Source organism: Ochlerotatus camptorhynchus, unplaced genomic scaffold (assembly GCF_037179485.1).
Source record: "Ochlerotatus camptorhynchus isolate MF236.1 unplaced genomic scaffold, CSIRO-AGI_Acam_v1.1 ptg000220l, whole genome shotgun sequence".
In the NCBI taxonomy this organism is placed as follows: domain Eukaryota; kingdom Metazoa; phylum Arthropoda; class Insecta; order Diptera; family Culicidae; genus Ochlerotatus; species Ochlerotatus camptorhynchus.
This window is the reverse complement of record NW_027040710.1, coordinates 5,770,307-5,783,880: the sequence shown is the minus strand read 5'-3', so window position 1 is coordinate 5,783,880 and position 13,574 is coordinate 5,770,307. Positions and strand designations below refer to the sequence as shown.

Below are 13,574 nucleotides of genomic sequence, written 5' to 3'. Positions count from 1 at the left end.
CCGCTAGTGGACGGAATAAATGTGAAGAGCATTTAGTTCTTTTAATTGATCAATTATTTATTATCTCAACTCTTTCCGTTTTCGAATTGTAGGCGTACAAAATTTGTAGTAATTTTTTTCAAAGAGAAAATTGATTAAGAGAATCAATCAAAATCACTTGCACCCCTGCTTCCAAGTTTGGTTCCAAGATTACAACTCTGGAGAGCATTTTGTGTGGTCGTTGGGGGCTTGTGGTTCTGAATATGGACAAACAGGCACAGATAAATTCTATTCCAACTCTTTACTTGATGGCCCTGAAAAGGGCCGTTTTATTGAAGAGGACATCCATGGCCACTTACGCTTGGCGTGTTTAGTGTAGGTGACAGCATCACGGGCCTCATTTTCCAGGAACACCTTCAGCACACCTCGTAGATCAGACCGGAGATACGTTTGACACCACCACGGGGAGCCAGACGGCGTTTGGTTCTGAATATGGCGATAAGTGTGCAAAATAGGCAAAATATTACGCAATTCCATCCTCCTTATTCGCACGCGCCCGAGGATCGGAGGCGAATGCCACTTCGACTTGTTTCGTCTACTTACTGCTCTCTGACGACTGTGCTGGGGAAGCAGCATATGCATGCAGGTAATTGGTGGATTTGTTAGTAAATTCGACGCTTTTGGACAAAGCTGGACATTTACCAGTTTTTCAATAGTTTCTTGTTGAAAATCAACATTTGGAAGCATTGTTATCGATGCATAGCCATATTTCTGATTGATTATTGAAATTGGACCAGGGGCAGCTGAATTATTAACGTTCAAAATCATTCTTAATTTGTTACATGTTCCATTTTCGGTTTTCACCGAGGGGGGCGACTCTATCTACGATGCAGAAAAGATTGTGTTTTGCTGTGGCTAGCTGCACGCACGCTGAGTAGATAGAAGGAAGATTTATGTCGATTTTGAAGATTTCCTGCAAAAAGATGAAGCACGATGCAAATAGATGCGAGAAATGAAAGATGATTTTTCGAAGATTGATTCGCTAGTGTGAGATTTTTTGAGCATCTAGAATTGAGATTTAAATGTGTCGCCCCCCTCGGTTTTCACAAAGTGTACCCCCATATAGAAATCAAAGACGTAGTCCTACGTAAAAAAAAACGTATAATAAAATATGCCGTCTTCCTTGGCCAACGCTGCACGCTATTGGCTATTCAAAAATTACGTTGGAATAATGATTACTTTTCTATTTTATAAAGAAGGTATTTTTCAATGACGGCGAATTAAATCGTAAACGGAAGCTGCCGAAGCTGAGTGATGACGATGAGTGATGACACCGCTTCGTGTTTTGATTTGCGCTGTACCCTCTGCTCAGTGGTGTGGGTTCGTACATGTATAGATGATGGTGTGCGTGTTTTCTTCCAACGCTGCAGTTCAACGTTGTATCGTCAAAGACCTATAAGCTATTTTACGTGACGTCTTGATGACAGTTCTTGGCGGGCCACTCGAACGCGCTCGAGGCATTGTTATTGTTTACGTCTGATGTTTTTGTTTTGATTTTGGTCGTGGTATGTCAACAAATCTGCTCGCTGGTAAACGTCAACATAGGTAAACAGAAAAAAACAGCTGACTCGAAACGTCTCGTAAAATGCCTTATAGTCCATTTTATGAAATGACAGGAGCTGGTTTGCCTGCCAGAATTTGATGATATTGATATTGCTTCTCACAGCCGTTAGGTAACCGCCTCCTGTCAAAGTTCATTCATGAGTTGAACCAGAAACGTCTCATAAAATCAGGCATAACATTTGATAACGGCACAAAAGCATTTGTAAACAAACTTTCTAAGGCCCTTTACACGCGAACCAAAGTGCGCCCACGCAAACCAATACCACTTTCGGAAAGGTGATAGTTGCTCCTAGCCGATGATGTTGTTGGTTTGCGTGAGCGTACTTTTGTTCGCGTGTAAAGGGCCTTATAAAGTTTGTTTACAAATGCTTTTGTGCCGTTATCAAATGTTATGCCTGAAATGCTCTATTGAGATTTTCACGTCCGGTTGTATTGGTGCGATATGTGAGAGCGTGTTAGGGGAAATCCAAGGAAAATACATAACAAATCGCAGTCAAACTCATTTTGACAGATCTGATTTCATACATTTTTAGGTTAGCCAGAGGAAAATAATAAACAACTTTACACGGTGATAGACTCCCGTTAGTGTGTGTGCGTTAAACGTCACTAATCTCTATTGGCGCTGTTATCTGTCTCTATAAATTCCAAAGAGTGAAGGGTGTCTGGCTACATTCTACATTGCCTCCGCTTATCTATGGAATCTATAGTATCTATAATTCAAACCATTGCCATTTGGTATTTGAGGTAAAACGCTGTCCAGACTGGAGAGTTATAACATGTTATAACGGTTGTCAACTAATTGCAACACAGAAACCACCATCAAGATAGCGCTATAACATGTTATAACTCTGTAGTCTGAACGTACTATAATAGTACGTTCAGACTACAGAGTTATAACATGTTATAGAGCTATCTTGATGGTGGTTTCTGTGTTGCAATTATTTGACAACCGTTATAACATGTTATAACTCTCCAGTCTGGACAGCGTTTAAGACAGATGTAGGATGAGGAGGGTCCGCTTAGGGGAAGCGTAACCCATGTTATGGTTTCCACTTATTAAATAGTTAAGATAAGTTAGAAACGACAGGTTCATAATGAGCGAATGTAGCAAGTGGTACCCGTTCACTGATCATTTTTAGATCAAAATCAGGTTCACATTGTAAGTAAATTTATTTTGTACCGATACCGATACAATTAACAGATTAGATGAGCAATGACATCAACACTATGAAACAAACATTTTTCTGTAACGAGGTTCATAATTTTCCACGCATGGCGCGCCATCAATGTCAAAGCAGCGCCAGCGTTCAGTGAGGATGAGACCACCCATGTGAGTCTAGAGTATCGCACAAGCTGATAAGTGCAACGGGAAGGGCAGTGGTGCATAGACCTGGGGATTGGTCCCTAGATACGTCAACTTAACCGAAGGTACGGGAATCATCACTAAACAATTACAATTACAATGAAGCCTTTATGAGCTCATCCGGAAAAGTCGATTAATATTGAAAAAATTCCACCGTATTTTTCTTCATATGGCAACTGGTAGCCACTGTGTAAATTTCAGAAGACTTCAAGATAAAAATATAGAGTCTCTGTACTCTGGGGAAGTCTGATAGTCACAGAAAAAAAATCCAGAAGGCTCCTTCGAAATATCTTCCGAGTAAGACCTGAAAAATTAAGAAGTTTAGTTGACTCTCTACCAAAGTCTCCCATTTTGAAAACTCAAAATCGCTAGATCCACTTGACAAGGTATTGAAACCAGGGGTTGAAACAATCGACGTTTTTACTACACTCGCTTCGTTGTCGTGCTCGAAAGTCTGTTTGTATTCGTACACTCATGCTCTACCGTCGTCTCTCTCACAAAACACAAACGATAGAATAACATTCGAGCAAAAAGAAATTTATCAAATAACTATCATATGACATGTGTGATTTCGTTCTAATTTCTCAATTTGGTGTAAATTAAACTATTTATGATCAAAAATGTTATTACTAGGACATCATTGCTTGCTATTTTCAGAATTCACAAAAGCACAACATCAGCAGCTCTTATTACGAGAAAAACTAAAATACATACATTTTTGACGGTCTTCGGCGGCAGTGTCGTATGACAGAGCCTGCCATATGACATTCTAGTTTAGTACTGTACTATGATAGCTTGTTTTGCAAATGTCGGAGGCAAAGGCAGTCGATTTTCACAGAAAATATGTCGACTACCTTGACCGCTTACAATACTGATTGAAACATTGATAACGTTTCTTTTAAAAGAATTTTTTTTGTTTCTCTCGGTATGCTAGGCATCAGACGCCCAGTTACCAAGCTCCATCCGAAAGAAACCCGTCGAATTAACCGAATAACTTTCGAATTTCACCCCCTCCTCAGAATGCTTCATCCGAGTGGTCGACTCATCGCGCTTCTACAAGGCGATAGTGCGGGACTCGCTGACGGTGCGATCAGTCGGTGAATGTGAGCTAGAGTGCATCAAGGCCTCCAAGTTCACGTGCCGTGCGTTCGCCTACAGCTTTGGACCGCATTCGATCAACTCGGTGATCGACAACTGCCAGCTGTCGGATTGGCCCGTACGCGATATGGACAAGGATCGCCACCTGGTATTTGACGAAGGATTCGATGTGTTCGAGCGAGCAAGCTACGGCCAGGGCTGTGAGATCCAACCCATCATCGACGATAAGCATGCGAAGAAATGTAAGGAACTGGGTGATGCTGTGGAAGGCGGATAATGTTATTTGTTTTTTTTTGTCTTGTCTAGTCTGCTATCTAGGTTACGGATCACCGGCAAAACTACTTTCTTCGGCTATCAAGAAGGTAATATCGGTTAATACAGAACTTGACTGCAAGAACGAGTGCGTCCGGTTAAGGGAATCATCAGCCTTCAAGTGTTTGTCGTTCAGTTTTGGGTAAGTACGAGCAAAACATCCAACAAAATATCAACTTCAACGGATTCTTATTGCAGCTCGCAAGCTTCGACATACAACTGTGAAATGTCCGACCTGGACCAGAGCGAGCTGAAACTAGGTGTTCATTATGCCCACACCAACGATCGAGATTATTGGCTGTTTGCGTGGAATCCATTCGATTACACGTGTCGAGATAAGATCACCACTATCAGTAGCGGAAATGGAAACCGCGTGAACCACGACCGCCGGATGGACATATTCCGGGAGCCGGGTAAAAACAGCACCTCCTCTGATAAGGACACTCCTCCTAATTTTATCATTTTGCTACCGAACCAAGCAAACAATAATAACAATAATAACAATAACAACACCACTCATCATCCCTCGAAGCATCCCACCTCACCTCACGATAACCGCAGCAACTCTGACATGCACGCTCAAGCTCAACCACAACGGCAAGATCAAGCTCATGATCACGATCAGAAAACAGAACAATCACATCAGAACTGAAAGTCACCTTGAACCCGAACCCACCAGATTCATAAAAACCTAAATAATGAAATCATCCACAAGTTCTCACACCTCTCTGACCGCTTCTCCAAGTCAACTCGATTCAGAACACGCTATATTCTACCTACACCCTGGTTCAAATTCTATTTGATCGTCATCATCACTCGTCACAGAACAAAAAAAAACTGCCAAGTCTTAACGCTTCATCTTTAGCATCCATTATCGCATCCGTTCTGTTTGAGTAACCATCCTTTACATATATATTTGTCTCTCTTTTTACCCCTATGTGTACCCTCCCAACCCCATGTGTGATCGTAACAACGCGTCCAACTCCTGCCCAAATAAAAAAAAACCTCTCCCCAACCTGATAAAAAAAACCCCCCGTTGAAATCAACATACTTCACCATGATCAACAACAACAACAACAACCGAAACAGGTGACGGAAGTTGGCGTCAGTACACCGTGTCGGGCAAACCGTGCCGGCTCGGAACCAAGTGCGAGCGCAACAAGATCACAGGGTTTTACTCGTGCGAGATAGATGGTGATGAGGTTGGTGCGTGGGACTATTGCTGTAAGCCCGAGCACCCTTGCGGCTATTCGCAAGGGTTCGAGTACCCATGGTAAGATGACCCTGTTTCCAGTGTGTGTTATTAAACTTTCGCTACCCACCTCCTCCTCCTCCCTTTTAGTGTTCTGTGTGTAAGATGAGACTCGTGATTGTGTTTGATTTTTGTATAGAAATGATTAGCCGAATCTAATCGTAGTAAATGATTGTATCTTTTGTATTATATGTTCAATGTGTAGCTAGAGTCTTCATTCGTCTCTCGCAGGCAAACTCGTAGGATAAACAGACAATGTGTGTATGTGACTTAAGGCGATTCCTTGAGGAGACCGAAAATGGCCATATGCCCTATCACGTAATGTTTTCCAGAGCACTGTTGCGGCATCACTCAGGCAATTGTTACTCCCTGTTTGCTGTACTGTAGCAAGCGCGGAGTTCCAGTTTCGTTATTGTACACGGCCGATGAGATCGACTCAAAATTGATAGGTTTTTCGCTCAAAATCGCAAAATCGAAGGTCACTAAAATAAAATTAGAGTAAAATTTTCCTCACGTCCTCAAAAATCTGCTCGAATTTGAGGAAAATTTACGAAAATTTTACTCAGTCTAGAAGTGAAATCTCACTTCATTTTCTTCATATTCGAATAGTTTTTCCTGGAAAATCGAGGAAAATTTTAACTGAGTAACCTAGGTTTTTGGTGAATTTAAATGTACGCAACTCAAATCTGAGTTGCTTTCATCAACCGTGTATGTTTGGTGGGAACTGATATTTGTCCACTTGAAATTTCGAGGTCAGTCAGACTCAGAAAAAAAGGTTATCACAGCGATTCACCTTAATGATGGCTTTCTACAAATTAAAGGTGCTTGTGAGAATATCTCGGCATCATTTTGGAATTCAAAATGGAAGATTTGAGTCTTCAGCTTCGGAACAAAATATCAAAGAGGGAGCCAAATGAAATGGTTTCAATGTAGGGTGGCAAACGGTTTCGGACGTCATAAGCCGAAATTCCAATAGCTGCTGACTTTTCATTATACGACACCTGTATTGTCTGGTCTGGGAAAGTTTACCGCTCCGAAAAATATAACTTTTTGATTTTTCTGAAAATGTTGGTAAAAGATTTTTTTTTTTCTAAACAAAAAACAAAAAATTCAGGTGCAAAAACATTTGTCACAAACAAGTCATCGTGGCATAAACTTTAAAAACCACAACATATTTACATTCGGTAAATTCTTGATCTTGAAAATATTCTAAAGACACAGAATGATGAAAAAAATTTGAAGTTCCAAAATTTTCATTTTTTTTCCTGAGTGTGCAATTTTGATATTTATTTCAATTATCAAAAATTTTCAAAAACATGTCAAGTCCAAAATATATGAAATCTTTTGTTTCTTTCCGCCTTTTTAGTGTATGCCTAATGTTCTGTTCTGGCTTATGTCTTTTGAGATTCCGCCTTTTGTATTGTGTTTCATCAAACAAACTCTTCTGATTTTGCAGAAAACCGAATTGAAGAAAAAAAAATTCTCATTTTCTGAAAAGTCGTCAATTATTGTCTTAGACAACCCATGAATCGTAAATATCTATGATGAAAAGAGGAGTTCACATGCACACATTTTCTGGCATACTGCAAACCTACCTCCCCCGCTAAAACCATCACGACAATCCAACTTCTTCCCCCTTTCTCGAACAGGTGCTTCGTGGGAGACGCTCCCGACCAGTGGCGCAAGTGCAGCGATAAGTACTTCCCCAAGAAATCTAACCAGCATGGCCATGGGCACCCCAATGGGCTCACCGATGGTACGCGTTATCAAGACAAGAATAAAAAGGGTGAAGTCTATCAATCACCTCCGAAACCGGGCGGACTGAGACACGTGGACGACGTCACTGCACCGGCAGAACTGTGGCCGGTGACGTTCCTCTACGACAAGGGCCCTCCCGGCAGCGGCATGACAGTGGCCGCTTCGAAACAAATCCCCCTGGCAATCAATGCGACCCAACTCAACAGCAACGTGATCGATTGCAAGAAGGACAAGTGCTAGAGAATCAAGAAGACGAACATGTGATAATGTGATGATGGAAGTTTGATAGACCTTTGAATAGCAGAGTGCGTTGTAGGAGTAGACATAGTGATTAGCATTTAGTAGCAGACGTTAAGACTCTCTCCCCCTTCCCCTCCATTGAATAGCGTGTAAGATGGCAAGATATCGATCAAGACTTTTGCATTGCTGCGAATTTGATGATAATACAATACTGCCAAAATGATCTTTACCCTTCTTCTCTTCTGTTAATATATTTATGCCACTATCATTAGGGACATCGTGAGCTCTTACCACTTTCTTTATCGTGCGAAGGAGCAGAGAATCAAATTTTGTGGAATTCTGAAGCACAACCATAAAGAAAGCTGGTGACAAAATTCATCAACAAAAGGATCTAAATTATGTTCGTAAGGTAGTCTTAAAACAAAATTGAATGTTACATTTAGCTTAAGAATTATCGAATAAAGTATATTGAATACTGAAATGTCACACTACAAATCTACTTTGACTTTGAAATCGGATATGTACGCAATCAAAACCCCGCTTCGTCTTAATTTATTGCAACATTCCCACAAGGAACAATTTAAAATATCAAATGACCGATGACAGATCAAATTACTAACTACGAGTGTAATCGAATCACACTTTCTTGCCATTGATCCGAGACAGTTGACTCCGGGCAATTTTGTCAAAAAAGAGCAGTCCAGCTGCTCGTTCGACCGTCTCTGGTGGCACTTGGAACATGGTCAAAGGAGTCTCGTTGTCAATTTTCTGATTCGGCAGTACGTAGGCCTCCATTTCCAGTTTACTATCGGCGGTTTCCATCACCACCACTTTATAGAAATGCGTTGGAACTGCCACGTTATTGGAGCCGAGCACCTGGTATTTTACGTACAGTTTGCCATCGGCCTCTTTCCGGGGCAGATATAGCGGCCCTGTGCAGCAATATACATTCGGATAGTGTTTAGTTAGCTTTCGCACGTGGCGCTCCAGGTCGTTCCATTTGTCTCGATTAAAACCGACACCGACCTACGAAAAGTTTGGGTGAAATTGAAATTTGTTCAAAAGTAAAGAAATAGCTTCTCACCTGCGGTGCCATATTGGTCAGATAGAACGTCTGATCGCAGTGTTGCTGATGACGCCTATGGTTTCCAGCCGCAGCCATATGTCCTCGATCGAACCCGGATCCCTTGTAGTCCGAATTTAACGATCGGAAAAACGGATGTATGCTTTCGTCCGGTTTGAAGTCAGACTTGGATCGATCCACCGCGTCATTGGGCTTCACCGATTCCGCCGTCAGATGTTCGAACACCCAATGGGCAACCCGTGACCTTCGGTCATACGATAGCACATAATCATCGTACGAGCGAACATTATCCAACCCCGGAAAGCCATACTTCATAATCTGCCCGATACGACTCACATTGCTGGGCACTACCGCTTTTTGTTCTGCCGGAATGGGAGAAGCAGCAGACACGGTTCCAAAAATAGGCAAGCCCGGTTTAGACACGATGTCCCGTAACAAACTACCGGCCCGTTCGTTTACGTAATCAGCACTTTCGGACGGTCGACGACACACGTCTGTAATTTTTCGCCGTTCTACGAACGATCCAACGAAATAACTCCCTATCCCGACGGAGGACAGTACCAGAAAGCGTGACGCTAGGTTTGTGGACATTTGCACTTAAATAAGTAAGAAAAACTCACGATATTAAAATTAACACTAAAATGTATTAAACGAAACACGATCGGATCGGCAAGACGAAAAATCATAACGCATGATTTTGACAGTTCCTACAGCTGTTCGCAAAACAATCGATGAAAGCGCATAATCGACGAACGAGTGGTGCGAACGTACGGTAAAATAAGCTAATACCTGCTTTGACGTTTGCGGTCGTTGTGTTGGTTTGTACCAAAGAGGGTTTGTATACCGATGCGCTGGCGTGGTGTTGGTATGTTGTGTGATGTGTCAATCGTCACCATCTGTCACCATCATGTGTTCAACGCCATCGACGAGAGCACGATAGCAAGCTAGATTCAGCTTCTACACAAAACTGCCTACCAGTCAAGTGTAGTGAAGTTCTCTTCGGAAAACCGCGTGAAATTGGAAGCCATTTTTAAGTTTTTACGGTGTTTAAGTGGATTACAGTGATTTCATTTAAATAGATTGAGAAAGAACCTTTATTTGTTTACTTTTATTAATTATCTAAGTGAAGAGAAAAAATCGGTGTATTTGTTTAGGTTATATTAAGTTTAGTTAGGTTAAGTGTACAGATAGTGGTAAGCGGTAATCTATGCTTGATTAACAAGCATGGATCTATCGGACAGTAACAGGCAGCCTGAGCCGCCAGATAAAGGTAAGGACATGGTTGAATATCCATTACCCCCTACATCGGATGAAGACATGGACAACGATGACGACTTCCGGGGCTTTCCGGAAGATGACATGATAGACCAGTCTCAACAGAACAAGAAAAGACGAGAAGAAAAAGACACAAAAGAAAGCGATAAGAAACGAACAAGATCAAACAAGTCTAACACACAAGCTACAGCTAACACTTTTACACTACAAACAAAATCATCATCAAACACACTAACACAACCATCGGTATCTCAAATGACGAATACACTAACAACATCACCACCAAACTCACTAACACAACCACAACCACTAAAAATCCCAACCATACTAACACAAACAAAGCCTGGAACTTCTAACAAAAACAATGATAAAAGCATACACATCAAAAACAACGCATACAATGTTATTTTCATCGAGCCAATTTCGATTAAAGAAGGACAAAAACTTCTGGAACCAATGGAAGTAGGAAAATTCCTACATGATTCACAATTGGACCAATTCACGGAGCTCAAAAGAGCAGGACAATATCGATACAAAATGACCTACAAAAAACCACAGGATACAGAGAAAATACTCAACGCGGCATCACTCCTGAAAAACAACAACTACAAGGCGTACATTCCGAAAATGCTAACCGAAACGACAGGTGTCATCAAAGACATTCCTCCATCGTTCACCGAAAGAGAAATTCGATTGAATGCAATCTGCAGCAAAAAAATCACAGGTGTTGAACGAATTAAGAGGAAAAAGGACAACGAACTGATCAACACAAGGACGGTTAAAATTACCGTAGAAGGCCCGGAACTACCGAGAGTGGTACAGATCTACGGAGTATACTGTAAACCGGAAATATACATCTACCCTGTGAGAATCTGTAACAAGTGCTGGAGACTTGGACACAAGGCTGCAGCGTGCAAAAGCAAGGAAACATGCCTAAGATGCGGGAAATATATCTCCGAAGAACACCAAGGATGCGACGAAAGAAACCCAGTGAAATGCAAGAACTGTGGAAACAAACATCTACCCACCGATAAAGACTGTCCAGAACGTAAGAGAAGAGAACATATCAACGCAGCTATGATGTTAAACAAAATGACTTTCACAGAGGCAGCAGAGCTCTATCCGAAAACACAAAACAGGTATGCTATTCTGGAGTCTATCGATGAATTCCCAAGACTGGAACGTCCAAATAGACCAAACTCAGGATTCAGACAAGATGTAGAAACCACTGGAAAAATCGACTACAGCAAAGTAGTCGAAAGACTGATGAAACCAAAGCCAAAACCAACCATTGTTAAAAACATGTTCCCTCAAGAGGAACACATCCCTGAACAGGTAACTGTAATAACAAACAACCCACATGCAGTATCCGAAGCAGAGCGAATTCAGACAATGTCAAAACAACTACACAACTTTTTTACAACACTTCTACAGCACAACGTGGAAGGTAAAACCGACTCGGATCCGAGCTCGGACCTTCTTTTAATCGAAATTGGCACAATGATTAAAAACATAATTGAAAAAATTGAAGCAATAAATCCACATAAAAAATAGTTAAACTTTTCTACAATAATGGACATCTTCACTGAAAGTCTTAATATTTCACAACTTAACATACACAGTCTTAGACCATTACAAAAACGAGAAAGTCTTAAAACATATTTAACAACTAAAAACATACACATTTTTTTAATCCAAGAAATCTGGATTAAAGAAACAGAAAAATATAAATTCCTAAACTATTCTTTTTTTAAGAAATGTAGACCTGATGGCTATGGCGGATCAGGTATACTTACACATCCGACTTTACAAGCAGAAGAAATTACAATTCCTAATGTCGATCTTGAACTAGTAGCAGTTAAAATTAAAAATATTAAAAATCCAACTATTTTTATTTCTATGTACATTCCTCCGGATACTACAATAGAAGATTTAAAAACCCCACTAGAAAATTTATTCAAGTTTATTCAACATAGTAACATACCAATAATGTTAGGCGGTGATCTCAATGCACATCACCCGATATGGGATAGTATTGCTATAAAAGCTGATCGCAGAGGAGATCTAGTGAGTGACCTATTAGAAAACTATGACGTCATTTTTCACAACACCGGGGTTCCAACTAGATGGGAAGATATCAATCAAAGTCCATCAGCAATAGACTTAACTCTGACGACGGTAGATTTGGCATCTAAAGTCAGCTGGGAAACAAGTGATGAAAATTTAGGTTCAGATCACAAACTAATAGAATGTAAAATTCAAAATTATAATAAATTCTCTGATAATTTACCACGTACAATCATAAGCAAGGAAAAAGCAATAGAATTTCTAAATGAAATAGATCCAAGCGAAATAACAGATGTTAGTAGTTTAGAGGAAAAAATCGAAAAAGCACTAGATAAAGCATCTTACCTAATCCATCCAAATAGCAAGAAAAAGATCAAGCCATACTGGACAGAAAATATCAAAAAATTATACGAAGAGAAAAATAAAAAACACATACAATTCCGGAAAAATTTAACATTAGAGAACAAACAGAAATTCAAAAAGGCAGAGAGAGAGTTCATAACAGAATTGAAAAAAGAAGTTAATAAATACAGACAAGACATGCTAGAAGAAATTAACGAGGACACTAATATTAACAGAATGTGGGAAATAGTTAAATGCATATCTGGTAATTTTAAAAATAAAAATAATTCTGAAATAATTTCAAACAACGAACTAGCAAAAGATTTTTTGGAATTAAACTTTAAAAAAGAAATTAACGAGGAAATAGAATTTAAAAATAGTACAGCAGACGAAAACAGATTTTGTAAGGAACTTAGCAAAACGCAAATGATTAAAACAATTAATAACAGAAAGGACACTTCTGCAGCTGGCCAAAATAGACTGTCGTATTTTTTCCTTAAAAGAATTAAAACCGAACTGCTTGTGAAAATACTAGAATTAACTAATGAAATTTGGGAAAAAGGAAACATACCAGAACAATGGTTAAACATTAAAATAGTTCCTATATTAAAACCATCTAAAGATAAATCAAACCCAAAATCATATCGACCCATTGCACTTATTAATATTAACCTTAAAATTATTAATTGCGAAGTCAAAAAACGCTTGACCACTTTCAGCCTAGAGAACAATTTAATTCCTCCACTATCATTTGGTTTCAAAGAAGATTCGTCAACAATAGATTGTATTAACTACTTGGTTTCAACAATAGTTGAAGCCCAACGCAATAAAATGGTAGTATCAACAATATTTCTAGACCTTACTAAAGCATTCGACTCTGTCGACATAATAATATTACTTAAGCAACTTGATAATTTCGCGGTACCAAATAAAATTCTAAAATGGCTTAAAACATATCTCTCTGAAAGAAATGTTATTTTGGAAACAATTCAGGAAAAATTAACAAAACCAACGAATAGAGGGCTGCCACAAGGTTGCCCTCTATCTCCGCTGCTTTTTAATTTATATACCAGTTTGTTACACGAAATTAATACAGAAAAAGTTATACTAGAACAATTTGCAGATGATTTTGCAATAACAATAATAGGTGAAACTATAGAAGAGGTGCAATTAACAGCTAA

The 13,574-nt window shown here is 39.8% G+C and overlaps 2 protein-coding genes across 2 annotated transcripts in view; one reads left to right on the top strand and one right to left on the bottom strand.

The window, feature by feature from the left end:
• The window catches only part of LOC135703711 (uncharacterized), a 70,954-nt gene extending 62,883 nt beyond the window's left edge, over positions 1-8,071 (top strand). The window contains exons 7-11 of the mRNA XM_065224995.1: positions 3,985-4,305; positions 4,370-4,517; positions 4,574-4,788; positions 5,465-5,648; positions 7,277-8,071. Coding sequence (XP_065081067.1) covers positions 3,985-4,305; positions 4,370-4,517; positions 4,574-4,788; positions 5,465-5,648; positions 7,277-7,625 — 1,217 coding nt within the window. The 3' untranslated portion in view covers positions 7,626-8,071. The remainder of the gene's footprint in view (positions 1-3,984; positions 4,306-4,369; positions 4,518-4,573; positions 4,789-5,464; positions 5,649-7,276) is intronic.
• Positions 8,072-8,172: 101 nt separating this feature from the next.
• Positions 8,173-9,397, bottom strand: EndoG (Endonuclease G). The gene is made up of 2 exons (XM_065225051.1): positions 8,710-9,397; positions 8,173-8,651 (listed from the first exon to the last, which is right to left on the bottom strand). The coding sequence occupies exons 1-2, from the start codon at positions 9,298-9,300 to the stop codon at positions 8,262-8,264; spliced, it is 981 nt and encodes a 326-aa protein (XP_065081123.1). The 5' UTR covers positions 9,301-9,397; the 3' UTR covers positions 8,173-8,261.
• Positions 9,398-13,574: the final 4,177 nt, after the last annotated feature.